This window comes from Mauremys mutica, chromosome 7 (assembly GCF_020497125.1).
Source record: "Mauremys mutica isolate MM-2020 ecotype Southern chromosome 7, ASM2049712v1, whole genome shotgun sequence".
NCBI lineage: Eukaryota > Metazoa > Chordata > Testudines > Geoemydidae > Mauremys > Mauremys mutica.
Window position 1 is genome coordinate 30,218,551 of NC_059078.1, and position 27,027 is coordinate 30,245,577.

At 57.5% G+C, this 27,027-nt stretch overlaps 1 protein-coding gene and 1 long non-coding RNA gene across 2 annotated transcripts; both read right to left on the reverse strand.

Moving 5' to 3' along the window:
• Positions 1-222: 222 nt before the first annotated feature.
• Positions 223-21,287, reverse strand: PLCB3 (phospholipase C beta 3). The gene is made up of 33 exons (XM_045023488.1): positions 21,043-21,287; positions 17,340-17,417; positions 15,822-15,890; positions 14,977-15,117; positions 14,018-14,097; positions 13,705-13,758; positions 13,224-13,299; positions 13,020-13,120; positions 12,478-12,644; positions 12,206-12,352; positions 11,301-11,458; positions 9,939-10,021; positions 9,741-9,825; positions 9,193-9,379; positions 8,431-8,544; positions 8,061-8,131; positions 7,724-7,820; positions 7,291-7,375; positions 6,896-7,020; positions 6,437-6,591; positions 6,066-6,227; positions 5,853-5,952; positions 4,983-5,087; positions 4,688-4,779; positions 4,228-4,360; positions 3,847-3,882; positions 3,432-3,648; positions 3,116-3,260; positions 2,719-2,795; positions 2,541-2,630; positions 2,071-2,128; positions 1,455-1,541; positions 223-1,181 (listed from the first exon to the last, which is right to left on the reverse strand). Exons 1-33 carry the CDS (start codon positions 21,139-21,141, stop codon positions 1,026-1,028), a joined length of 3,630 nt encoding a protein of 1,209 aa, XP_044879423.1. The 5' UTR covers positions 21,142-21,287; the 3' UTR covers positions 223-1,025.
• A 2,455-nt stretch (positions 21,288-23,742) lies between these two features.
• LOC123373759 lies at positions 23,743-26,934 on the reverse strand. Its single transcript, XR_006580848.1, has 2 exons — positions 26,669-26,934; positions 23,743-26,528 (listed from the first exon to the last, which is right to left on the reverse strand). It is a non-coding gene; the product is annotated as an uncharacterized LOC123373759 (long non-coding RNA).
• Between the last annotated feature and the right edge of the window lie 93 nt (positions 26,935-27,027).

Below are 27,027 nucleotides of genomic sequence, written 5' to 3' on the forward strand. Positions count from 1 at the left end.
CCCTCCTCTCACACTCCCAAGTGCCAGCTGGGAGTCACAGAGCAGCAGCTGTGTAGGGGGATGACACCTCCTCCCACCGACAGAACCTTCCCAGGTCCCCCCCAACTCACCCCCGGCAGAGGGTAGATTTAGCCCAGCCCACAGCAGGTGCACTGCACTTTGGGTTCACAGGGGAGCTGCTCTGTGGGCAGGACTCTCCCCACCAGAGAAGAAGCTGGTCACTCCCTGGAGGCAGATTTATTGAAATTCCACATTTAAAAAAAAAAATTAGCCAGGAAAAAAAAGTTACAGTCAGGGGCATTTTACCCCCTCTCTAGTCCCCCCATACAAAATAATCTGTAGAAGAATAAAAGGCTCTTATGTTACATCTGTCCCTGGGGAAGGAGGGAGTGTCACACCCAGCTGTGCCCCCAAACAACTACAAAGATACAAATCAGTAAAAAATAGGATTAAAAAAGATTTTATATAAAAATAGCCCTTTTTATCCTGCTATCAGGTTCCCCCAAGGATCAGCCCCAGGTCATAAGGGGGGGGGGTGCACAACAGGTTACCCCCCACAATCTCATCTTTGGGTGGGGGTTATCAGGGCAGAGAACAGCCCCCACTTCACAATGAGGCAGCCCCCTGGCAGCATCAAGCCCCCTGAATAATCTGGGGGGCAGCCTCCCCAGAGGCATCAAGGTGGGGGTTGCTGATTAAAAAAGTAAAAATGTATTTAAAAAGTGTGTCTTAGTGTATTTGCAGTGGCCCCACCCCATGTAGCCCCCCCACCCCTGCACCCCCACCTCTTAGAACACCCCAAAAGCAGAGACTCTGCATGCCCCACTGGCCCAGTGCATGAAGGGGGCACAGTGCCACCTCCCTCCCCGCCCCCCGCAGCACATGCTGGTTGTAAGGGGTGTGGAGGTGCTGGGTGACCCTCCATCTCAGCAGTGGTCCCCCCAGTGGGGTGGCTGGGAGGGGGGCACGTCTCCCAGCACGGTGTTCTCCGCAGCAGGAGTGCCATGCCAGGCCCCCCCGCCACTTCACAGCACAGTGCTCTCATCCTCCTCTTCTTGAGGGGCAGCAGGGGGGTGCCCATTTCTCACCCCTACCTCCAGCTCAGCTTGGAGGAAGCGGCGGATCTCCTGGGGCAGTGCCTGTGCCTCCAGCTCGCACTCCCGCTCCAGCTCCTCCACCAGCTGCAGGGGAGGTGAGAGGGGTGTTGGTGGGGGACACAATGAGAAAGACCCCCATCCCCCACGGGTGCTCTAGGGCTTGAAGCTGCACAATCACTCAACCACACTGCATGTTGGGCCCACAGCTCCTCCCCCCACTGCAGGCATCCAGGCTGACCCTAGAACAGCACCTGCCCCCAACCTGCGCCACTCACTCCCCCCGCTAGGGCAACTGGGCCAATGGGAGACACCCCCTGGCACTGCCACTCACCCCCCCCCCCCCACACACACACTCACCCTGGGCTCCTCTTCCTCTATTTGCTCTAGGATCTCCTGGTGCCCGGCCACAAGCTTCTCCTGGCGTCGCTTCTGGGCTTCCTCCAGCTGCAGAGAGGGGGAAAGAGAGTTTCTTAGCGGAGCAGACCAAGGGAAAGGGGTGCTGTGAGCCGGTCGCTGCCCAGGGAATGAATGAGGGGCAGGACTAGCAGGAGAGCTGCCCCCACTAAATGCTCAGATCTTACAGGGATCCCATATACCTGAGCGGGGCCAGGGGCGGCTCTATGTTTTTTGCCGCCCCAAGCACACGGATTCGGTGGTGTTTGTGTGGATGATCTGCTACTGCTGGTCCCGCAGCTTCGGCGTACCCGCCACCGAATTGCTGCCGAAACCGCGGGACCTCCCGCAGGCAAGCCGCCGAAGGCAGCCTGACTGCCGTCCTGACAGCAACCGGCAGGCTGCCCCCCGCGGCATGCTGCCCCAGGCATGCGCTTGCTGTGCTGGTACCTGGAGCCGCCCCAGGGCGGGGCACAAGTGGGGCAGCTGGCTGTTCTCCCCCCCCCCCCCAAATGGCTGATGTGGGGGGCAGAGCGAGGCAATGTGGGGGGCAGAGCAAGGCAAGGTGGGGGGCCCTCACCCTGCGGATGGAGTTCACTGATTCGTTGATGTGTCTCCTGTTAATCTCTGTCAGCTCCCTGCAGGGATGGAGGGGAGGAAGAGACAGACCATCAGACGGGACAGCCTCTTCCCATAAAGGGTCAACTCCAGCCCCCCAGACTGAGCACGCTCAGAACTGGCTGGGACATACCCCCGCCTCCGCATACAGGGATCTGTATGCCCCATCTATCCCCCAGTGACATGGATCCATGACCCAGGATTCATATTGCCTCCCCTCCCCACCGCCCGCACAGCCCAATCCTGCCACTCCTGGGGCTGGGGTTGGGCATGTCACCTCCCCCGGCACTGGGCCCACCCCTGCTAGCTCTCTCCTTTCCTGTTCCAGCCCTAGCCCCTGTCCCCCACTAACACCCCCCCCCCCGCAGCTCACTCCTCTCCTCCCCCCCATCAGCCTAACACCGTTAGCTCCCACTCGCCCCTGCCACTCACACATCTTTCTTCTGCTTCTCCCGGGATTTGGCCTCCGTGATGCTGTTGTGCCTCTTGCGGTCCAGGATTTTCTGCAGCTCCTTCTTCTCCCTGGAGAGGGGCACAGAGATCTATCAGCCCTAGGGGGAGCAGTCTACTGGGGAAACTGCCATCACCTTCCCCCACCCCCAGTACCAACCTCTCACTTGTCTCCTTGACTCTCTTCAGCTGGGCAGCCTGGCAGTCCTGGGCAATTTCCCGCAGCCGCTGCTGGGCCTTGTGGGTGAGGACAGATGGGAGCAGTGTCAGGCCATTTGCTGTTAGTTCCCTGACCCTGGCACCTTCCCCTTCCCCCAAACTCCCCTCCCAGCTAGCAATCCTGCACTGCCTCCCACCAAAGTGCGCCCCTTGCATTCCACCCCCCCATACCCTCCCCTCCTAGTTCCTGGACCCCCTTCCCCAGAGACCCATGTGCAGTTCCCCCCCAGCCCCCAGTTGCAGGGGATTTTTGGGAGCTGCCTTGTGCCCTCCTCCGGCAGAATACCTCTTTGAGCTGCCCCTTATTCCGATGCTTCTCTGCCCACCCTCCTAGGTACCTGTTGCAGGTGCTCCTTTTTGCGGGCTCTCTCCACCTGGTGCTGGGTTTCCCGCAGCTGCAGCAGTCCCCGCATCTGCCCCTCCTGCAGCTCCAACTTCTGCCGAGACACCTCTTGCTCCAGTGCCTCCAGCGAGCCGTTGGCACTGCAAGGGACAGAGACTGTCAGCATGGTGGGGGCTGTGGGTTGGGACTGAGGGGCAGAGTTGGGGGGAGGAGCTCAGGGCTGGGATAACAGGGGGCTGTGGGAGAGGGAGTGCTAGGGGCTGCAGGTCAGGACTGAGAGGCACCAGCAGAGCCATGAGGGGGACACTCACTCCTGGTGCCCACGGCGCAGGCTCCGCTCCACTTGGGAGCGGCGCCGGAGGCTGTCGCTGTGCAGCTGGTTGGCCCGGGTGCTCTGCTTCTTGTTGAGGCTGGAGATGTTCTTCATGTGCTTCTTCCGTAGCTCCTTCAGCTCCCGGTACTGCTTCTTTAGCAGCTTGATGTAGCCCTTTTGCTGCCGCAGCTCCTCCAGGGACTGGGGGGCCACCTCTGGAACAGAGGGAGGGGAGGAGGGTCTCAGCATCCCCCAATCCCTGCATACACAGGAAGCCAGTGCTGAGATGCAGCTGCCTCTGGGGAGGGGCACAGGGGGCTGGTAACAACAACGCTGATTCCTCCCACTACCTCCAAGCTGAGGAATGTGGGGTCAGTGTGAGGCAGTCTCCTATGCTCTGGTGCAGCCCTTACCTGCGAGGACGCTGGCAATGAGGTCGTCCCTTTGCCCTGCAAGGGGGAGGAGGCAGTGGTTAGGGGGAGACATGAGGAGAACCCCCACCCCGACCCAATCTCTTCCAGTCCCCAAAAGGGCTACAGCTCTGAAGACTGGACCGGACCACAGGGGTCTCTGCCATTATGCACCCCCCACATGCCACTGGGATTGGCTCCATTGCACCATTCCCCATCACAGGAGAACCCCCCATCTTCATGCAACCTATGACACAACCACCCATCCCTTATAGGGGACACTCCCTCCCCCACATTAAAGGGAAGCCCTACCCAGCAGAAGGTGCCTCCCCCAGCTTATAACCCTGCCCCCCAATGGAGACAGGAATCAGAGATCTCCCTTGCCTGGGCTGGCGACACTGGGGCTGCCAGCAGGGGGCAGCAGGACAGCAGGTGGCTGTCGGGGGTCCGTGGAGGGCTCGGCCACCACATCAGCTCGCTGCTTCCCAGGTGTTTCCCGTGGCTTCTCTGCATTCTCCTGGGGAAGAAAGGGGTTCAAGGATGGGTTCAGTGGGCTTCCCTCAACTTGTCCCCAAGACCCACCCCCCACCAAAACTCCCGTTGACTCCTTCCTAGAGCCCCCACCAAGCCATACCTCTAGATGGAGTGGGATCCCGCCCCTCACCAGTATCCCATTATCCTCAGACCCAGATCCACTGCCCCCCAACTCGCCCTAAGCATCCCCCATCTGATACCCCATTCCCCTTCTCCCTCAGAGCCACTACTGCACACGCCCTCCCTCCCCCAGATCCATTGGCCCCCATCCCCTTCCCGTTCTGGTACCCTACGCCCATCCCCCACTCACCTCACTGTCTCCAATCAGCGCCACCAGCTGTTTTGCCCGCTGGTCCATGAGGCTGACGTGTTTAATGGGGTTGATCAGGGCCTCTGCATAGTCTAAGCAGTAGAAATAGGCTGAAAGATGCATGGGAGGGAAATTCCCCACAAGTCCCCACCCCAGCCCCCCCGTTTACTCTCTCCCCCCACCCAACATCCCAGGCCAAAGGCCACACTCCCTCATTCCTCCAAATAGACACTCTCTTCCAGAGGCACCCCACCAGCCCCAGCTCCCCTCCAGCCAGCCCCACAGCAGGACGTACCCTGGTGGTCGTCTGGGATATAATCATTGGCTTCTGTGTAGACCAGCAGGGCGGGCAGGCTCAGGGGCTGGTTGCTCTCACTGCGCAGGCAGATGTAGTGGTACCCTGGTCAGGAGGACACAGAGACAGGAGGGGGGGTCAGACCAGACCAAATCGGGGGAGCACCCTGGGGTTTATGGGGGCACTGTGCCCCCCAGCATTGTTGGGGGCTGGGTAGGGAGTGCCCCCATGCCCCTCAGGGGACAGAGACAAGGCTGCACACAGGACCCTAAGGGGGGAGGGCTGACAACTGGGGGGGAGGAGCAGAAATAACTGTAGGGGGCAGGAGCAATGCATCATGGGGCACAGCAGGGGAATGCAGCACCTCCTGCACCCTGTTTGCCTAGCACGAGGGGGACCAGGTCTGGCGCCCACTGCAGGGGGTTCTGGGTAATTCACATCTCTCAAATCCCCTCCCCATTGCCTCAGTGAAGGGCCTAGAGCAACGTATGATGGGACCAGGGCTGGCTCCAGACCCCAGCGCGCCAAGCGCGCGCTTGGGGCAGCATTTTGCCGGGAGGGCGGCAGGCGGCTCCGGCGGACCTTCCGCAGTCATGCCTGCGGATGCTCCACTGGAGCCGCGGGACCAGCAAACCCTCCGCAGGCACGTCTGCAAGAGATCCCCCGGAGCCGCGGGACCGGCGACCGCCAGCGCGCCCCCCGCGGCGTGCTGCCATGCTTGGGGCGGCCAAATTCCTAGAGCCGCCCCTGGATGGGACCAGGCCTAGAGCTCATGGGGGGAGGTTGTGGGGTAACCAGCACGTCCCCTGTCCCCCCATTGCCTTGGCGAAAGGTGGGCTAGGGGCAGGGACCCCAGGTGGCTCCGCTTACCAGACCGGATGGCTGAGACAGGCAGGATCCGGTGCCCGACAAATTTACCCCCCTCCTCAAAGACAGCAATGCGCAGGGATGCCAGCGTGGGCAACACCACCTGGGGGAGCAAAGGGGGGGGTTAGATGCTGCCCTTGGGACCCACAGGACGGGGACCACCCACACCTGGGCTTGGGAAGAGGCTGGACACTGCCCCTGCTCCAGCGGCCTTACCTTGGGGAAGACGAAGGGCTCCTCGTCCCAGACGGGGTTGAAGGAGTTCCCCTGGGACGGGCGTGTCCGGAACTTGCGCTTGGTGTCGACGGGGAGGCCAAACATGTCCACTTCCACGTAGATGCCCACCCGCTTGTCTGACAGGAACTGCCCCGAGATTATCTGGGGCGGGGGAGGGGGGAGAAGGGGTCAGAGTCACTAATGACCCCCCACATACCGCCGATCCCACCTGACACCCCCAAGTGCCCCCTGACAAGCCCCAGCCCCACATGCCTCATAGGCCCCACACACCCCTGTGCCCCCTACACACCTCATACCCCCCCACCCTCATGCCCACCAGGATGGGTTGGCATCAGCCCCCCAGCTTTCACCTTGACCTTGACCATGTTGGCCACAATGCCGTCCACGATGTTCTCAGTGAAGGGGTCGAAGGGCTTGTCCTCACGCCTCATGAACTCAGGCTTCAGCAGGTACCCACTGCGCCGGTTGTACTCAAACATGCCCAGGTTCAGCTGCATTGGCAGGTCTGGAGAGTAACAGGACCCCCATGAGGAGGTGGAGATTAGGGGCAGGGCACTGAAAGACTGTGGGGAGCCCTAGAGAGCTGGGATGAGGAACTCCTCATTCACCCCCCCTGCCTCACTGGCACCACCTCAGTTGGGTAGGGTGTGCAAAATGAATGGCACTAAGAGGGGAGGTGCTGAGGGAACATGACACAGTAACTACTCCTGAGGAGTCCCCCAGCACCATGAATTGAGAGGCACTGGCAGAGCTGGGGGAGCCTGGGGGATAGCTGGGGGCTGCGGGTCACGACTGAGGGGGATCCTCACCGAGGGACTGGAAGTTGAGTGCCACCATCTGGCAGCCGGCGTTCCAGAAGAGCTGGGGCATGTAATTGGAGGAGTCGACCCGTGTGCCCTTGGGGTAGATGCGGCTTAGCTGCTTCTTGTTGTATCTGGGCACATGGCGGGGTGTCAAGGTAGCAGTGGGAGACAGCGGCCAATGGCCCACCCCGAGGAGCACCCGCCCCTACCCTGCAACTCACCCCCTCCTACAAACCAGCCCTCCCTTTTCCTGCCCTCCCCACAATCCCCCCACTGCTCCCTGCCCCCCGACACCAACCCTACTTTTTCCTGCTAGCTCCACCAAACCTACCTCTGCCCTCCCCCACTATACCGCCCCCCCAGCAGCTCCCTGCCCCCCAGTACTGCCCCCGGCAGGATACTCGACAAACTCCATGGGGCTCTTGGTGAGCTGCTCCAGCCCCTTGGTCTCCACGAAGGACGACATCTCGAAGGACTTGTCCCGCTCTATGGGCAGTAAGGGGGAGTGCATTAGTGCCCCCGTGGAGAGACCCCTTCCTGCAGCATCAGCCCCCCCACCATACCTCCATGGTCAGCAACACCCAACCCTCCACTGAGCCCCCCAGACAGCCCTGCCTCCCCCACAATTCCCCTCTCCCCAGACCATTACACCCCATCCATCCTCACAGACATCCCTGCCCACGCCTCCACTCTGGCTCCCCTTGCCCTTCAAACCCTATCCCCCCATAACTCCCCAAGCATTCTGCCCCCAACCAAGCCCACTGCACAAAGAGCTCCTACCCCCGCAGCCTCTCAGATCTCAGCACCCCACACCTCCCTGCCCCTGATACTCACTGCTGGCGGCCTGGAAAGATTTGAATTTGACGGGTTCGATGTAATTCACCAGTGTGGACATCTCCTCGGTGGCGTTCACCTCGCTGCTGGCCGTGCCCTGTGGAGGGTGGAGGGGTGGGGGTGGGGGTCAAGGCAGCCAACTTGGAGGTCTCTCTGCAAAGGTTCGGAGGCTGGGCAGGCACAGCTGGCTATCGACCCCCACATCTGCCATCTCAGTGCTGCTCACATCCTAGTCACCCCCACCCAGTAACCGCCCCATGTTACAAACCAGGGGGCAAGAGGGGAGACCCCTCTTGGGGCAGCCCCCAGAAATGGAGCCCCCATAGCCCCCTTTTACCTCATCTGTTGTGGGCTTCTTGGGGTCTGGCTGCTCTTCCTCCTCCTCCTCTTCGCTGTCAGCCTCACGGTCTGGAGGGGTGGAGAGAAGGGTTAGAGACCCCGGACCATCAGACACCCCACCCTTAACCCTCCCCCCAGTCACTCCACCCCCTGCTCCCCACCAGGGAGACCCAACCTCACTGCCCCCACCCTCCCCACATTCCCCTGAACAGGACTGTCACCCCAGTGCCCTAGCCCCAAACCCCAGCACAGTCCCCTTCCACACACAGGCCCCCTCATCACTCAGACCCCTCCTCCTGACCCACCCCGCCAGGCTCTGAGGCTCGGGGGGGATGTTAGGGATGGGACGTGCCTCCCTCCCCACTCACCAATGGATTTACGGGGCTCTGCCAGCTTGGCCAGTCTCTCCGGTGGCACCTTCTCCTCCCCGTTGGCAATGACCGGAGGGGTTGCCCCCTTGTGCTGCTCAACATAGGGGGAGCCTGAGGGGTGGGGGAGGGGTGTGAGCACCACAGAGCTGAGGGGAGGGGGGGGACAAGGTGCCCCCAGCTCCCCAGTGACACAGGAAATGGAGGTGGACCCCACATCTAGAAGGGGCATTTCCCTGTGCAGCCCCCACAGCACTCATGGGGGGGTATCATATCCCTGCCCCATCCCCAAGGGGAAAGCTCCATGGGGAGGAGCGCGCTGCGTGGTTGGGGGGAGATTGCGGCACAGCCTGGAAGGGAAGCACAGTCTGATTCCCCCCTCAGCTGGGGCAGGGGCCGGGCTTGTTTATGCCCAAGCTGTCCCTGAGGTTAGTGGGGAAAGGAAGTACAGAGCCCAGGGTGCTTGGCAAGAGGGCGAGTGAGAGTGGCACTGGACAGGGGGGCGGTGAGGGCAGATCCAGGGGGTAAGTACCTGGCAGGGGGTGGCACTAGCTGGGGAGGGGCCCCCATGGGAGCCAGGGCGGATCCGGGGTACGTACCCAGTGGGGGGATGCACCGGCTCGGGAGGGAGTACATACCCTGTAGGGGGTGGGGCACACAGGCTGTGGAGGGGTACGTACCCGGTGGGGGTGGATCCAGTGCACACACCCTCTGTGTGTGTGTGGGGGGGGCGGGATGCACAGGCTGGGGCGGAGTACGTACCCGGTGGGGGTGAGGGCAGATCCCCGAGGCCTGACCCCGCGTCGCTCACTGTGGACTCCAGCAGGCGCTTGCGGATGCTGCTCCCCTCGGAGCCCTTGCTCGCCCGCCGCTCCCGCCGCTTCTTGTTCTTCACCAGGATGCGGCCCATGAGCTCCTGGGGGCTGGGCAGCACCACGCCCGGTTGCAGCTAGGGGGGGACAAGGGTTAGACCAGGGCCGGCCAGCCATGAGGGGATGGAGACCCCATGGACAGCCCCTCTTCTCTCCCCCCAATCCCCACTGACCCAACTCCCTCCTCCAGACACCCTGTCTGCCCCTCCATCCCCAGATATTCATGACCCATTCATCCACCCCCCCATCCTCTCCCCACTTCCCCAAATACCCCCAACCCTGACCTCCAGATTCTTGATACACTTGCCCCCTGCCCCCCATTCCTGAATACCCCTCCTCCTCCTCTCCCCCTTGTACCCCACCCCCATGCCTAGATACTCCTCTTTCTTGCCCCCATGCCTGATTTCCCCCCCTTGCCCCCCACTTCAGCCACCTCACCGGGTACTTCTCCAGGGGATCGATCAGTAGCGCATCCCCAAAGATGCTGCGGCAGTACTCGGCCATCTTAGCCTGCTGCTTGGCCCTGAGGGCAGAGTGAAGGGGCCATTAGAGCTCTGGAGCCCCAGCCTCTCCCAGCAGGATGTGCCCCAGGGAGCAGGATGGAAGCGCTGGTGGGGGGCCATGGGGATTACTCACGAGTCAACATGGTTCTCAAAGGACAGGATGACGGGGAATGGGGAGGTCTTGAAAGCGCTTTCAGCGATGGCCTCAATCACCTCCTAGAGCCGGGGGAGACCAGAGTCAGGGCTGGTATAACAAGGGGCTGCTGGTTGGGACTGAATGCACCAGCAGAGCTGGGGGCCTGGGGGAGTCAGGGGACTGTGGGTCAGGAGCCCAGGACTGGGGGTTCCCCAGTATCTTAACGGAATCGTCACGATCCTGGTGAAGCTGTCATACGCAAATTAGGGAGATGTGGTCTAGATTATATTACTATCGGAGGGGTGCCAAACTGGATGAAAGCAAACCATTGATAACTCAAAGGGCAGTTATCAATGGTTTGCTGTCAAATGTGTGTGGGGGGGGTATCCAGTGGGGTTCCACAGCTGGCCCAAGGATCAGTCCTGGGTCTGGTACCATTCCACATTTTCAGTAAAGTGGAGAGTGTGCTCATAGCATGTGCAGATGACCCAAGCTGGGAGGGGTTGCAAGCACTTTGTAGGGCAGGCTTAGAAATCAGAACGACCTTGCCAAATTAGAGAAGAAATCCGAAACCAACAAGATGAAATTCAATAAAGACAAGTGCGAAGTACTGCACTTGGGAAGGAAAAATCAAACACACAATTACAAAATGGGTGATCATACGTCTGAGAAGGATCTGGGGCTGATAGTGAATCACAATTTGAATGGGTCAACAACATGATGCTGTTGTGACAAAGGCTAATATAATTGTGTGGAGGGGGGTATTAACAGATATGTTGTATGTACGACATGGGAGGTAACCGCTCCACTCTGCTCAGCACTGGGGAGGCCTCAGCTGCCGTACTGCGTCCAGTTCTGGGCATCACACTTCAGGAAAGATGTGGACAAATTGGCGAGTCCAGAGCAGAGCAACAAAAATGCTAAAAGGTTTAGAAACCCTGATCTAGGAGGAAAGGTTAAAAACACTGGGCTTGTTTAGTTATGAGAAAAGACAACCGAGGGCACCTGCTAACAGTCTTCCAATATCTTAAGGGCTGCTACAAAGAGAATGGGGATCAATTGTTCTCCATGGCCCCTGAAGGCAGGACCCTAATGGGCTTGATCTGCAGCAAGGGAGATTTAGTCCAGATGTGAGGCAGAACGTTAGGACTCTCAGGGTGGCTCAGCTCTGGGACAGGCTTCCGAGGAAGGTTGGACTCCCTGTCAGTGGAGGTGTTTAAGACCTGGTTGGGCAAACACCAGTCAGGGAGGGTGGAGGTTTATTGGTCCTGCTTCAGCACAGGGGGCTGGACTTGGTGGCCCCTCCAGCCCCAAATCTCTGGGAGCAATGGAGGGTCCCAGGGGTGCATCAGTCAGTACCTTGAAAGGGATCTCGGTTGTCATGGTGAAGCCGTGCGTGATGAAGGGCTCTTCGTCCTGGGGCCGCCCCTTCCAGCAGTCAAGTTCAATGCAGCGGCAGCCGCTCAGCAGCACCTGTCGATACATCTCCACCGAGGAGTTCCCTGTCAGCTGGCCCGCTGGGGCAGGGAGGGAAAGGTCTCAGCATCAGCACCCCATGGACACCCTGACCCTCCCAGACTCCAAACACACAGACGCCCACCCATTCATACAGACCCCTGGCAAACGGCCCTGACCCCACAAACCCACCCACTCCACTGACCCCCGCAACTCCCATACTCAACTCGCAGACCCCTGCTCCACGCATACATACAGACCCCCCTCACAGCCCTGACCCCACAAACCCACCCACTCCACAGACCTCCCAACCCCCATACTCAACTCACAGACCCCCACCCTGCCCATACATACAGACCTCCAACACAGAGCCCTGCCCCAGCCCTTACACACAAACACACTCCCAACACAAACCCATTGATCCCCAACCTCCAGACCCTTCCTAGCGCACACCCACCTCGCATGCTGTGTCTCTCTCTCTCTCACACACACACACCCCAACTACCACCACAGGGAGGAGGAACAGGGGGCAGTACCTGGGATCTATGAGGGGGGACGGGCTAGGGCCATCCCTAGGGATGCCAGGGAGTCCCCCAGACCTGCATGGTAGTTGTGCAGCTCAGAGGGTGCTAGGGAACGACCCCCCCAATACCTGCGAGGTAGGCATTGGGGGAGGGGCTGATGGGGGGCAGTCGAGGGTGCCCGAACCTGTGAGGGAGGGGTTATGGGAGGGGTTGATGCAGGCGGTTTGGGGGGGCATACCTGTGAGGGAGGGGTTATATAGGGGGGTGGTCCAGGGGGGGGCATACCTGTGAGGTAGGTGTTGTGGGAGGAGTTGATGAAGTAATTGCTCAGTGGCTGGCTCATGTCGTCGCTCAGGTCCAGCTTTTCAGGGGGGACGATGCTGTTCTCCTCCCCCCCCAGGTAGCGCCCGAACCCCTCCATGGACATCTGGTCTGGGGGACAGGGGGTTAGTGAGGATGACCAGCCCCAGCAGGGTGCCCAGTCCTCCCGCACCCCTACTGCCATTCCCCTCCCCAGTCTCCTCCACCCGCCACTAGCTCTCCCCTCCGGGGCTCACCACGCTCCAGGAACTGGCGGTTGGGCTCGTACTTGTCGATCAGCTGGCGCACCTGGGCGCGGCTGAGGGGGGGATACAGCACCTCATTCAGCCGCGGGTCTCGCTGCCGCTGGTTGATGAAATCCATCAGCTGGTCCAGGCTCAGGTAGGGCTTCCCCTTCGCCCCACTGGAGCGGGGACAGAGATGTTACCCACCAGGCAACACCCTCCACAGGCAACCTCACCCCCACAGCACCCCCACATTTGGCAGGTCACTGCCATTCCAGTTAGATGCTGAACCGCCCTCCTCCAACCTCCCTGGTGGCTGGGAGCCTTCCTTCCCCATCCCACAAACACACATAACCCCTTTCCCTGCAGCATCCCCAGTGCCACACCACCAGACAATGGACCCTCTCCAGATACCCTCAGCAGGCCTCCCGCCCCGCCCCCGATTCCCAGACTGCCCCCTGCTCCTGACAGCAGACCCTCTGCTGCAACCCCAAAGCCATGCCCCAGACACTAGCCCACCCTCCCAGCAGCACCCCAGGGGGACCAGAACCCACATCTCCAGCAGGATTTTGTCGATATCAGGGCGCAGGCAGAGCTTGTTCAGGAAGTGCTCAAAGATCTCCAGGGTGAACTCGTCCGGCTTGATCGACTCACTCTGGGGGGAATAACAAGGGTGCATGTCAGTCGCTGGGGGGCACAAGGCAGCTTGGGTGAGTGGCTGGGGGGTGGGAGGAAGAGGGGTGGGGAAAAGAACATACCCGATTGAAGTTAAGGCCACAGGACTCCAGAGCTGTCTCCACACGCTTCTTATCGGCTGAGAACATCTTCAGGATGCTGGGGAGACAGGAGAGCGGGAAGCCTGCAGTTTGGACTGAAGGACACCGGCAGAGCAAGGGTTGGAGGGGGCCTGTGGGTCGGGACTGAAGGGCACCGACAGAGCTCAGGTTACAGGGGGCTGCGGGTTGGGACTGAGGGGCACCAGGAGAGCAGTGGTTGGAGGGGGCCTGTGGGTCGGGACTGAGGGGCACCAGCAGAGCAAGGGTTGGAGGGGCAGGTTGTGGGTCGGGACTGAGGGGCACTGGCAGAGCTCAGGTTAGAGGGGGCTGTGGGTCGGGACTGAGGGGCACCAGCAGAGCTCATCTTCAGTCAGGGGTTTAGAAATACCACCCATGGGCCTCGTAGGTCCTTGGTTGCTCCCTACTACAGTAAAGGGAGCAGGAGGCAGGGCGGGAAACTTACTTCTTCACTGGGATCCGGCTCTCCTGGTTCACCTGGAGTTTGAGCCGGGTGTAGCTGAGGGAAGGAAGCAAGACAGAGGTTACAGAGCAGCAAAGCCTGGCCAGACACCCCTCACCATAGTCAGCTCTGGGGTGCGGTGCACGGGCTGTTTATACAGGATCCCTTGCCCAGTATTGGGATGTAGATGCTTCTGGGTGGGGTGCGGGGGCTGCATATATGGGAGTCCCTTGCCTGGTGCTGGGATGCAGCCGCATCTGGAGTAGGACGCACAAGCTATTTATGTAGGGACCTTTTGCCCAACACTAAGACTTACGTTTTCTGCAGAAAGGTGTTGCGAGATGCATTTTGGGCCAGAATGTTCATAGCCAGTTTGAACAGCTCCTCGGTCCAGACCTGGGAGGAACAGTGTGGGGGAAAAGAGATGAGAGATCGTAGGGCTGCTGCCCTCTTCCTCCCCTGTGCCAAGGATGCCCTCTCCTCCACCCATCAGTGAGCCAGTAGGGTGCGCTCCTATGGGACATAGTAACTAGGCACCACCCTGCCCCAACCCCATCTGAGACGCAACCTCCAGTCTCCAACACCCACTTACTTGGCAACCCCCAGCCATCCACTACCCCGCCCTCCTCCATTTCCAGCATCACCCACACATTGCTGATTACCCCGCTTGCTCCCCATGGCTTATTGGCACATTTCCTCCCCCATGGACTCACCTCCATTCCCCCTCCCCAGTGGCGGCTCCAGGCACCAGCGCTCCAAGCGCGTGCCTGGGGCGGCAAGCTGCGGGGGGTGCCCTGCCAGTCCCTGCAAGGGCAGCAGTCAGGCAGCCTTCGGTGGTGCGCCTGCAGGAGGTCCGCCAGTCCCGCGGATTCAGCAGCAATTTGGCAGCGGGTATGCCGAAGCCGCAGGACCAGCGGACCTCCCGCAGGTGCGCCACCGAAGGCAGCCTGCCTGCCGTGCTTGGGGCGGCAAAAAAGCTAGAGCCGCCCCTGCTCCCCCCGCAGTACTGTACTGCCCTCCCATGCCCTGTTGCTTACTCCTGCTTGCTCTCCACTCACCTTCCCCCACTGCCAGTCTCCCTCCCCACCCACATGTCCCTCCATTCCCCCAGGCTCTCAAATGTCTCCTCATTCCCAGTATCCCCTTTTCCACCCAGCCCATCAGCCCCCCTCCAACATCCTCCACACCACACTTGGCAACACTCCCCATTCATTCTCCCTCCCTATTGCCAACCCTGGTTCCCTGCCAGCTGCCGCTCACCCACCACACACCCACCTTGGCCACGTCCTCCTGCACTGCGATGAAATTCAGGAAGCTGATGTTGACCAGGTCTGGGCCATGCACCACAGTCAGCAGGTTCTCCTCAGGCCGTGGCTCTGAGCCCCCCAATCCCAGCATCTCCCGCAACTTGGGGTCCTGCCAGGGGTTGGGGGGGATGGTGTGAGCCAGCAATGCTCTGCCTGCCAGCAGAGAGCGCTGTGACATCACCCCCTCCCCATGAGGAGCAGCACTAGGCAGCTCAGCCAACCAGGGTTAAAACCACCCCCCGCTCCAGGCCATCTCTGGGATCATGAGCCAGTGCCCGGCTCCCCTGCTGTGCCCCCGCTGTGTTTTGTAGGGGCTCTCAGCACAAGCCAGGATTAGGCCCCCAGTGCATTATGGGAGGGTCTCCCAGGCACCCTATTCCTCTCCCGCATCAGGCATGGCTCCCACACAGAAGTGAGAGGAGGGTTAGACCTAACCCTGCCCCTCACTCTCCCAGCTCCGTCCTGGGAGCTGTCTTCCCATGACAGGAAATTTGCAGATGCTCCCTAACTGGGGCCCAGGGTGGGGCAGGAACCTAAAGAAGGAGAGGGTGGAGCTTGGCAGGGATCACTCAGCTACCCCAGCCAACCCACACTGGCCAGGGGAAGCTGGGATGGAGGACAAGGTTCCTTATTGTAGGGCCTCCCTTGCAACACGCGCCAGTTTATTATTGAAGAGTCTCCCTCCATCCCCTCTCTTTGTCGTTGTAGGGTCTCTCCCCGCATGTGAGGAGGGTGGGCTACAGGCACCAGTTTGTGACTGTACAGTCTCTTCACCCCCACTCTCAGCTGGTTCTGGCAGAGCCCCTCCCTCACCTTTGGGACTCTGGCATAGCGCCCAGTCCGCGTGTCTCGAATGGAGCTGATGTCCAAGATGTCTACTTCCTGCCAGGGACAAAAAGAGGGGTGGGGTGAGATGCCCTTTAGAGCTGGGGCAGTGCAGACCCCCACAGCCGGGGGGTGGTGTGGGGAGGAGTTCCTGCCTAACGGTCCGGGCTCTGGGCACCAATCCCAGCCACATGTAAAGCAGCTGCCAAGGCAGGCAAATCCTGTGGAACTGCTGCTGGGGGAATCCCTGCTGCATCCGCCCCTTCACCCACCCCAGGATCCTGTACCCACCCTCAGCACACAGGGCATGGGGGGCAGGGACACCAGGATGGGAAATGGGGGGCTATAGGGGTCCAGGAGTAAGGGAATCTCAGGAGAGGGACCATCTGGGGCCTGGAGGAGGGAGGCAGCCCCACCCCTTGGGGTGTGCGGGCGGCAGTGGGGGGGCATTTCCTGTGTGAGGCCTGGGTGGCTGCGCTGGGGGGGTCATGGGAAAGGGCAGACAGGGAGAGGGGCCAAACCAGAAACACTCCCCCCCACATCCCCACCCATGGCGCGGGGGGGGGGGGGAAGGGAGGGGGGAACCATAGCGGAGTTTGGAACCTGCCCACCCTTTGTAGCTGAGAGAAGTACAAGAATTTCCACACAGTCCCTTGAGAGGGGACCTACCAGCAGCCGTCTCCCCCCCACAGCCAGCCACCAGGGGGTGTCTCAAAACTAGCCACCCTTGGGAAGCCAACTTAATTCAGAGGGGACGGGGAGCAGCAAGAATGAAGGGGATGGGGGGGAACCTGAAATGCAGATTGAATCAAATTCAACTCTCCCACCACTCTGCACCCCCCAGTTCTACCCTCCCACCCTCCACTTGCTCCCCCCCGAACCACTACCCCCAACCCTCTGCCTCCCTCCCCCCTCCGCAAGAGCCACCCCCTCCTAAGAATGTATCAACACCATAAATCAGAGTGCAGGGGTGGGGCACGCTGGGGAGACAAGACTGGGGGAAGGAGGGCTCACCCCCAGACTGAGCCTGGCGAGGGAGGGGGCAGGCAGGTGACCGCCCCTTGGCACCACCCCTTGGCACCACCCCAGCGAATTCCTGCCAAACAGGCCTGATGGCTCAGCCCCAAGAGCGAGTGACCCAGCCTCCCTGGCCAGCTCCAGGAGAGCAGCAGCAGGCTGGCTGAGCTCCGGAATATTGCAACCCCAGCCTGTCCCAGCAGGGGGTACTGTGGGGAGTGGGGTGGGACCACCAGCTGTGTGGGGAGCTCCCATCCAGTGCTGGCCTCTGTCAGCAGGGGGCGCCATAGGAAGGGCTGGCTGGGAGGAAGTGGGGGGTGGCTGATAGATGTTTCCGGCCTTGGGGCCTTTCCTGTCTTGCTCCCTGGCTGACCTCGATAAGGGCAGGGAAAGTGCCAAGTGTTTCCGGGCCTGATGGGGGCGTGGGGGGGGGAGGCAGAAACCAGCCTCAGCTCAGGCCACGTGCTACAAGTGCTGCCAGGGCCCTACCATGTGGGGTGCGTTCCAGTAGAGGAAGAAGCCCAAGGGGTCGACACGCAGCGTCACCAGAGTCTGGGTTGTAGGCTCCTGGGAGCACAGAGAGGAAAGAGTGTAAGTGCAACTGGCTCTGTTCCTGATCCAGACCCGCACCCACCCTGCCAGCCCAGCCCTGGGCTCTTCCCTCCCCAAAACAGCTCTGCTGGTGCCCCTCAACCCCAACCCATGGCCCCCGGCTACCCCAGGCGTCAGTTCCCCCATTTTCCCACCCCAGCTCTGCTCGTGCCCCTCAATCCCTACCCCACAGCCCCCCTTATGGTCTGGCTAGTTTGAGGCCAAAGCTTAGTCTAGAGACTTTCTTGCATGTGCCTATCCCTCCGGATGCTCAGTGCCTTTTTTGGCAGGAGTGGGCACATGGGGAGTATCAGCCGTGGTGAGGGGATAGGGGAGCCCTGGCCTGGAAGCTCTAGCGTGTGTGTGTGGGGGGGGTGTGGATTAGCCATGAGGAGGGGGTAGGTGAGCCCTGGTCTGGGGTTCCAGGGCCTGCAGTGCTGGTGGCAATCCACAGTGAGGGCCCCTCCAAATCCTGCTCTCCCCGCCCGGAGCTGTGAATGCATCCTAAGCAGAGAGCAGTACCTAGCCCAGATCACACTCCCCCCAGCAAGGCAGGGCGCTCCCACAGACCTAACTAGGTCTCCTCCCTCCACCCCTATGAGAGCATCTTATTGCCCTACCCCAGGGATCACAGACACTGGGAGGACACGGTGGGGGTTTTAACCCCCCTTGCTTGGAGAGGCCCCTTGGCTCCCATCCTGGCTCTCCAGGAGACAGGATTCCCCCAGGCAGGGCATTGTTCAAGTGGGGGGGGGGGTAGGAAATGAATGGAGACCTGATGTGCTTCTTGGTCAATGGCCCCTCTGTGCTGCTGGCTTAAACGCAGAGAGTTGGGGGAGGGGGACGCATGAGAATGAGTCAAGAGCCAAAAACAGAGACTAGAGAGAGACAGGGACACAATGGGAGCTCACGGCTACTCCAGGCAGAGACTCTCCCAGCAGGGGGCGCTGTCGGGAGCAAAGCAGGCACGCTGGCTGTGGGGGAAGCTCCCAGCTACTCCAGCCTGGCCCCTCCCAGCAAGGGACGCAGCAGGGACCATTGGCGGAGGGGTTGGGGGTTCAGACATCACCTGTTCACTCGGGAAAGACCTTGGACCCCAGAATCAGCTGCAATAAAACAGCATCACAAAGCCACTGGTGCCCCAGGACTTTGCCCCAGAGTGGTGCGAAGGGAGTGCCCAACCCCCCAGCCTTCCTAGTACCACCTGTCCCAGGCAGTGCCTGGCACCTGCCCAGCCCTGAACTTACAAGGCATGATCTGACACAGCTGCACATCTGAGATAGCAGGGGCTGCGGGTCAGGGTTGAGGAGAACCAGCAAAGCTTGGTGGGGGAGCCCAGGGCTGGGATAGCAGAGGGATGAGAGTCAGGGCTGAGGGGTACCTGCAGAGCTGGGGCGCTGGGAGGGAGGGGCCCTGTGAGGCACCTTGCGGGCTTGGCCTGGCCACACTCACAGCTAGTCGGGAAGTGGCTGCAGGGTGGAGTGGTGCTTGGCCAAGGACCTGGGAGCTTGTTTCTCTGAGCTGTGCAAACACAGTTAGGATTTCACATCCTGGAGCGAAAAAGAAGGGGGGATGCCAGTGCTGGGGGAGGGGGAATCAGAGCACAAGGGGGCTGGGATCAGGAGAGACCTCACCCCCTCCATCCCTAAATCTGGTCCTCCAGGGAAAAGGGGTTTCTCAGTCCTGGCTCTGAGGGCTTCTAACCTGCTGCCATGGCCCAGCCCAGAGGTGGCTGCATCTCAGTACTAGGCCCATGTGGGGGGGGGGGGGGGGCTCGGATAAGGCCAGCTCTCAGCCTCCTCCAACCCATCCAAATCTGCCCTGGCAGCATCCAATTACAATGTGAGCTGGGCACCCTAGGGTGTCAGGTGAATAGGGGCACCCTGCTATGGGGTGGGGTGCTCAAGGCAGGGGAGGGAAACCTTCAACTGCATAACCCCTGCTGTGCTTCCACCTCCCAATAATGAGGACAGATGCACATGGAGATGTGAACCCAGATGTCTGGGACCCTTTGCTGCCCCCCTCCCCCCAACTATGCTGCATTTCCTCCCTCCCAGGACTGGGGAGGGGAATCTGACCCCCAAAGGGGGAGGCAGGTGGAAAGGAAGGAGTCACTAAGGGTTCCAAAGCAGTGCTAGACTCAATCAAACCGACCCATGGGGATGGTGGTGGGGGGGAGACTACACGTCAGGATTGAGGGGCTCCTGCAGAGCTCAGGGGAGCCCAGGGCTGGGATAGCAGGGGGAGGAGGGTCAGGATGGAGGGGCAGTCAGAGCTATGTTTCTATGCCTGACTAGATGGGGGTCTCTTCCCCCTCTCCAATCTTTCTCCCCTGATGGGGTCCTCTCTTTTCCATCTCACACTTCCTTATTTGGTTTCAGGGGCTGAGCTTCAAGCCACTGGGGAATTGCTAGGCCTGAGATTGGGAATCCAGCTGGTGTGGGGAGGAGGAGCCAGGGAGATCCTACCACCACCCTGGGGTCATGGTTGTAGTTGAGGGAGCAGAGGGGTGTTGTCCCCCCCCAAACCGCAAGCCTCAGGACAGGCACAGAATTCCCCCACACATATGCAGTCCCACTGGCCTGACTGAAGCTGCCTCCCAAATTTAGAAGTCAAACTACACCTATGCCTGGGGTCTCCCCCAAAATCCTTCCCCTTTCCTAGGATGCAGGGGCTTGGTGGACCCTCTCCGGAGGGATGCAGGGAGGAATTGGTGTACAAAGTGTAGGGATATGTGCTGGGGCTGTCCCTAGGGTTCAAGCAGAAGGATTTGAGGGGTCCAGGGGGCAGCAGGGATAGGAAGTTTGGGGGGGCTCAACACAGTCCTCCCCTTGCAAGCTGACTGGATAGTTTGGAGTACCATGCAGGGGGCTTCAGAGGGCAGGTATTAGAATTTTCGGTAGCTGGGTGAAGCTTTTGGGGGGCGCAGGGCATTAGGGGGCTATACAGGGAGCACAGAGGAATCCCTCTGTGGACTTGGGGTACAAGGGATATGCAGGAGAGAGGCAAGAAAGACCAGCTGCCAGGGGCCGAGGAGGATAGGAGTGTCTCCCCCGAGGTGTCAAGGGCTCCCCACAGCATAATTTTCTCCCACTCTATGTCCCTCACCCCTACCAGGTTGCTATAGGGGGTCCTCAGGATATTGGGGGGGCTTTCTCCTGGTGGGAGTGCTGTTGAGGGTCTCCCTCCTCGGGGGACTGCCCAGGAAGGAGCTAGGAGGTGCATGGGGGTCGCCTCTTCAGGGGAAGGGAGTGCAGGGGGATCTGGGGGTATATAGGGAGAGATCGGTCCTCGAGAGAGGGAAGTGCCTAGGGGAACTCTCCAGAGGGATGCTGGGAGGAATACGGGGCTGTGGGAAACCTCTCCCCCTAACAGGGGGGTCTCTCCCAGGTCTGGAGCAAGAGGGGGAAGGAGGGAGGGGGCGAACCTCTCCCTGGGGGGGTCAGGTGCAGGTAGTCTCCCGGGCTGGGGGGCAGTCTCTCCTGGGGGGGAGCCCCGGGTGCAAGGGTATCCCGGGCTGGGGGGCGGGTGCAGGGGTCTCCCGGGACGGGACAGGACAGGACTCTCTGGGACGGCGAGGGTGTCTCTCTCTCCGACTCACCTCGTCCCATTTGATGAACTTGCTGCCCCGGATCAGGGTCTCGGGGACCCGCAGCGGCTCCAGCTGCAGCGCGTGGACCCCCGGGCGCGCCCCGGCCATGGCTGCACCCAGCGCCCCGGGACACCCAGCCTAGCTGCTTCGGCCTCTCCTGCAAGGGCTGCGGGCGGGCAGGCGGGGCGGGCACAGGCGCGGGGGTGGGGCCGGCCAAAGAAAGCCTTAAAGAAACAGCCACCGCCCCCCACCCCTCCGGAGGGGGTGCTGCCACTTTAAGAAAAGGGAGGGGGCAGAGAATGGGGGGTGGGGCGCTGGCCCTTTAAGAGACTACCAGGACTGAGGTACTGGCCCTTTAAGAGCGGGGCAGGGGCGGGGGGGAAGACATAGCTTCTTCCTCCCCAGGGAGGGGCAACTTCTTAAAGGGACAGCCACCCCGGAACAGAGGGAAGGTTTTGCAGCGTTGTTAGCCCAGGAACATTGACTGGAAGTGCATTACAGAAGTACCAGCCTCGAGAAAGGCTTCACCCTCCCCCACCTCCTTTCGGAGTTGGGGCCTGAAGAGAGACCCTACAATAACAAACCATCAGGTGCTCCAGTGAGACCCCAGCTTTGCTCCCTGCAGCACAGCGCCCTCTAGCGCCAAACTGGGGCATTGGGGCCAGCACTGTGCGAAGGGAACGTGCCCCTTACTGAGCTTTCACCCCACTCCCTGCAGCAGCAAGCGCCCCCAACGCGGTGCGGGGGTACCCACTGCCTGGGAGGGGAGAGTGCCCCCTACCGAGCCCCCCAGGGGTCACCCAGGGGACTTCTGTCCAGATCCCAGCCCCACCCCACCCCGCAGAGCGTCAGATATTTAACAGGATCATTGCATAAGCCAGGTTGGCCAGCTTCCAAAAAGGATACAGCCTTCACTTTCAACTTCCTGAGAGTTGGGATCATGTAAAGAGCAGCAAGGGAAGAAGCAGGTTTCTACTGCCCCCACCTCCATATCCAGCCCAGGCTTGCAATCCCCCCACACAACTCCATTCCTTTACAATAGCAGCCTAGCACCCTCCCTACCTCCCTCCTCCCCCACGCCAGCTGTACTGGGCCCTACTTCCTGTAGGTCCTATATAAACAATACTTTTCAGTCTCAGGGGCATGGATTGATAGGGAACCACTGGAATGGGATGGGGAGCTACATTCCATATAAGCTAACATCTCCCCCACAACTTCCCCCTACTGGAATAGCCCCTCTAGGGATTCAGCCCAAAGGGGGTGTTTAGGGATGTGTGTGAAAGTGTAGGGAAGGCAGGGATTCAATGGGGGAACTGTGTGAGGATGTGCCCCTGATGCCAGGGTTAAAGATTCAGGAGCTGGGCTTTGGATCTCAGCTAATACTAAAGGGTCATACACTGTGCAGTGCAATAAGGCTTCTCAAATCCCTCCATCCCCCAAGCTCCCTGGGTACCACACACCCATCCCCCTCTATTTCAGGAACTTGCTGCATTTCCCACCACCCCATCCCTCTTCCCTAGGGCTCTGGTTGCCCCCTAGTCCCATATTCTCTCCCTCCCATGCCAGGGTTCCCCATTCCCCTCATGCTAGGGACCCTGTGTGCCCCCCATCCCCCTCACCTTTCCTATTCCCCAGATTTATCCTCTCTTTCTCTTTCAGGGTCTCTAAACTCCACTGGGACACAGGCAGTGCTGGGCTGGGGAGTTGAGCTGGAAGCTGTTGACTACTGCCATCAACCAGGTCTTTGGTCCAAGCCAGTTCCATATGAGCCAATACTGATTATGTGGGGAGAGCACCTCCCACTGACCCCCCTGCTCCCTGCAGCACAGAGGGACTGGGATCAAAACTGACTTCAGTGGGAGAGCGCCCCACCTTGGAGCACCACACTGGTGCACTGGGGCCAGCACTGACTGCAAGGAGAGAGCGCCCACTACTGAGCCCACCAACCCTGCTGCCTGCAGCACAGCGCCCCCTAGCACCAGATCTGGCAAAGGGATCCCAAGGTAGTTTCCAGCATGGCGAACAAAGGGGCATGGGGAGAGAACAGGACTCACCAGCTATGGGACCAGACCCAGGCAGTAGGGCCCCCCACCTCCATGGACCTGCCGCTGTCTTGGGACTCAGGGGTCCTTGGGATGCTGTGGGGGAAATCTAGCCACCTAGTGTGGGGAGCAGCAGGAGGGGGGGCTATTGCACCCCCCTCTGTGACCCCCACTCCAGCAATGCCTCATCCTCCCCTGCCCTGCAGTTTCCACAACTGGGCAACACTTTTCCATCTGAATGGAGCTCCTTTGGGGCTATTCACCTTGACAGGCCCCATCTGCCTCTGCTCCCTCCCCCCGGCCCCATGCCAGCCTTTCTGGGGAATAAACAATGCAGAGAGGGGGAAGAGGGGAGAGGGGCTATGTCCTGAGGAACCTGGCTGAGGGGGGAGCTGGGGGAATTTGCAGTGAGAGCAAACAGGGTGTGGGGGCGGCTCTGGATCCAGCGCCTGGGTCTGAGGCAGGGTGGGAGCCATAGGGAGGGGGGAGTAAGTGTCTTCTGGAGCACAGTACTGATGTAAACTAAAGAGAGTGTTTGGGTCTCAACCAGAGCCATAACTAGCTATTTTTGTGCCCAAGGCAAGAATATAAAATTGCACCCTCCCCCCTCCAGATAATTTCATAGTAGTTACTTTGTAAAAAAAGAAAAATACGTAAATAACAAGAATAATAATGATAGTAGAATGTTTATTTATTTTAATAATAAGTTCCACATACAAAATCAACTAATACATATAAGGTGTGCATCCTAGTGCATGGAACATACTATTTAAATAATCACAAATACAATTTAGCTGTAGAACCATATCAGATACGATTAATGGTTATTTTTCAAAATTGTACTTTTTGCACTTTTAATGAGGCAAAAATCATCGATAATTGCATCAAAATTAATATAATTCACTACTTCATGTTCTATTGACAAGATGGACATATTTGTTAATCTCTCCTGACCCGTGGTTGCTTGAAGGTAGTTTTTAATTAATAGGAGCTTTCTGAAGCTTCTTTTGCAAGAAGCCAAAGTTACTGGCATGCAGAGAAATATTCTTAATGCAATTTCTAAATCTGGATAAGATTCGGCCAAATTATATTAATGAATTAACTAGAGAAGGTCCAAACTAGTTGTGCATGAAACGTGTGGAAACAGCGCTGACGCCTGATGTTTAAAACTCTGAATCTCTGATGAAATTTCGGAGGCATTCAAATCGCTGTCATATTTGAGACTTAAATCCACTCCTGCTTTTTGAAGATTAGTAGTGTCCATTTTAACAAGCTAATCACCTGAAAGAAAATCGAAATCAGAAGATATCTCATTTAAAGTTTCATATCTCCAATGTAACTCAACTATTATGGTGTCAAATACGGTTTTTATTGGTACTTTGAAAGATTGTTCAGCTGATAAATTAGAAGATTCATCTGCACACTCATAAAGTTGCTGCCTTTTTACTTTTCGCTTTCTGGATTCAATCAATTCTGCTGGTATTTCTATATTTTCAGCCGTTTTTTTTACAATCTGTAAAAATATTGACCATATCGTTATCGCTTTCATGCATCTCTTGTAAAATATTTTGTAATCTGTTGATCATTTTACAAGCCTGAGAAACAGTGATGCCTTTTGCTTGTAGGGCTTCATTCACTCTCTCAATATGAGTTAGGATATTGCACCATATGGATAACGTGCACAAAAAATTATAATTAATTTTTTTAAGAAGGCTATTAGCTGTTGATACTGCTTCTGGATATTTCGATGCAACAGCGACATTTTTTAGAGCCTTGGTCACTTCTGCAATCTGTGAATGTAAGGCTTCAGTTGCATTAGCTCTTGATCCCCATCTAGTATCAGCATGACCTTTTAGTGATACTTTTAACATACCCATTAAAATATCCCAGCGACTGGTTGAAAAAGAAAAAAATGTGTATCACTTTTGTACAGCGGCAAAGAATGAAACCATAGTAGAATTTATGGAAGCTGCACGTACTCCGACTACATTTAGACAATGGGCTGAACATGGTACAAAATTAGCTAATCTATTTTTTTGCAAAATGACAGCTTTGACGCCTTTGTACACACCTGACATATTTGCGCCATTATCATAGCCTTGGACTCTCGGGTTTTGAAGATCAAGCCCATCATTTTCAAACTTTATTATTTCTTTGGCTAATCCACTTCCCATTTTTTCTTTGGTTTCAATTAAGTCTGTGAAACTTTCTTCTATAGATAAAATTCCAGTATTGATTCTCACATATCTCACAATCTGGGACATTTGCTCTCAATGAGATATGTCTGATGTGCAGTCCAGAAGGATAGAATAATATTTAGCTTTTTTAATTTTGGATATAATTTCATTACGAACTTGGTTTGCTAGTAAGCCAATACATTCATTTTGTATAGCCGGTAAAAAATAACTCACTGAACCTTTGTGAGCTACGATGTGCTGTTTTAGCTGAACATCATAATGACTTATAAATTCCAATAGATTAAGAAATATTCCCAAATTAGGGTTTTCTGTTCTGCTACACGATCCTCTAAGTGATAAATTGTTTTTGGCACAAAACACCAAGGCATCAAGAATTATTTTTAGAATTTGTCTCCATTTTTGCTTATCAGTTTCAATAGCTTTTTGTAGCGCATCATCGACACATTCTTCGCTTAGTAATCTCTTTTGTAAGGATTTCCATTTACAGAAATGTTCACGATGATTGGTTGAATTTTCATGTTCCATAACACGGTTTAAATTTTTCCAATCATTAAATCCTACTTTCTGATTTGCAATATTAGGTTTGGTAAAGCGCTGATTGAATAACATGCATGGAAAACAAAAAATTGACTTACTAGTTTCCGAGTAAATAAGCCAATTACGCTCTACGGTTTCACCATTAAAAAGCTTTTTAAAAAAACAGTCTCCTGAAAATTTTCTTCCATCTTCCGATGTTGATTCATGGAAATCTTCAGATTTTCCCTGACCAGGTCCATGTTCAATAATGTGGCCTCTTATTTTATCGTTTATACAGGGCCAAGATGGTGGATCATTGGATCATTAAAATTGATTTCAATGATTTGCCTTGTAGAGGAATTATGTTGCTGATTGCGGCCAATCACAGTAGTTTTAGCCATGATATCGAAGGTGTCAAGTGTCTCATCATTGTCAGTAATTGATACTGAAGGTGAAGTTGTAACCTCATGATCCAATTGCTGGCCGATAGTAACAATATTTTCTGAAGTTGTATAATTCTCATTGTTACTATTAGATAGTGGTGCCAAACTTATGCCGTCAGAGATGTCAGCTATTGGCGTATTCCCATCGTTTGATGCATTTTTCACTAGCCATTTCCCCATTATCACTGACATTTTTTCATTTTCTACTGTAGTGTGTTTTCATCATTTACGGTACTCTGCCCCACTCGGACATTTAGAATTCATACTATTCATAATGCAGGATCTTGTTCGATAGACTGGAATAAAAATTAAATATACATAAATAAATGTATTAAATTAGTCTAAACATTAAACAAGATTAATACATTGTAGAGATCACAGATTCCCAATCTGTGATCTCCATAAGAAATAAGGAATGATAAACAAAGGCACTCACCACTTGGTGGGTCTTAAGCGGATCCGAAAAGTCCTAATACATAATAAGCGTGTGCTCACTGGGAATACTAGAACTCGATTACTTGAATGACAGTTGTATCTGCAGACAAACGCACTGACATCATCTTTTTCTGTGCCCCTCAGCTTTGCGCACCTGAGGCAAGTGCCTCACTCGCCTCGCCCTTGTTACGGCACTGGTCTCAACCTACAGGGCATCTCTCTGCCTGCTACCCAGCCCTGTGCTTTGCTGGTGCCCCTCAGCCCCAACCCACAGCTCCCTGCTATCCCAGGCCTGGGCTCCCCACCCCACCTCTGCCAGTGCCCCTCAACGCAGACTAGCAGCTCCACCCCTTCCATCTA

Excerpts from the sequence above, each read along its gene's own strand:
- PLCB3 (XM_045023488.1), bottom strand. The coding sequence starts at position 21,141 with ATGGCCGGGGCGCGCCCGGGGGTCCACGCGCTGCAGCTGGAGCCGCTG. Across the intron at positions 4,780-4,982 it reads TATCCCAGACGACCACCAGG|ACTATGCAGAGGCCCTGATC; the intron begins GTACGTCCTGCT and ends TCTACTGCTTAG. Across the intron at positions 2,129-2,540 it reads GAGAAGCAGAAGAAAGATGT|GGAGCTGACAGAGATTAACA; the intron begins GTGAGTGGCAGG and ends CCATCCCTGCAG.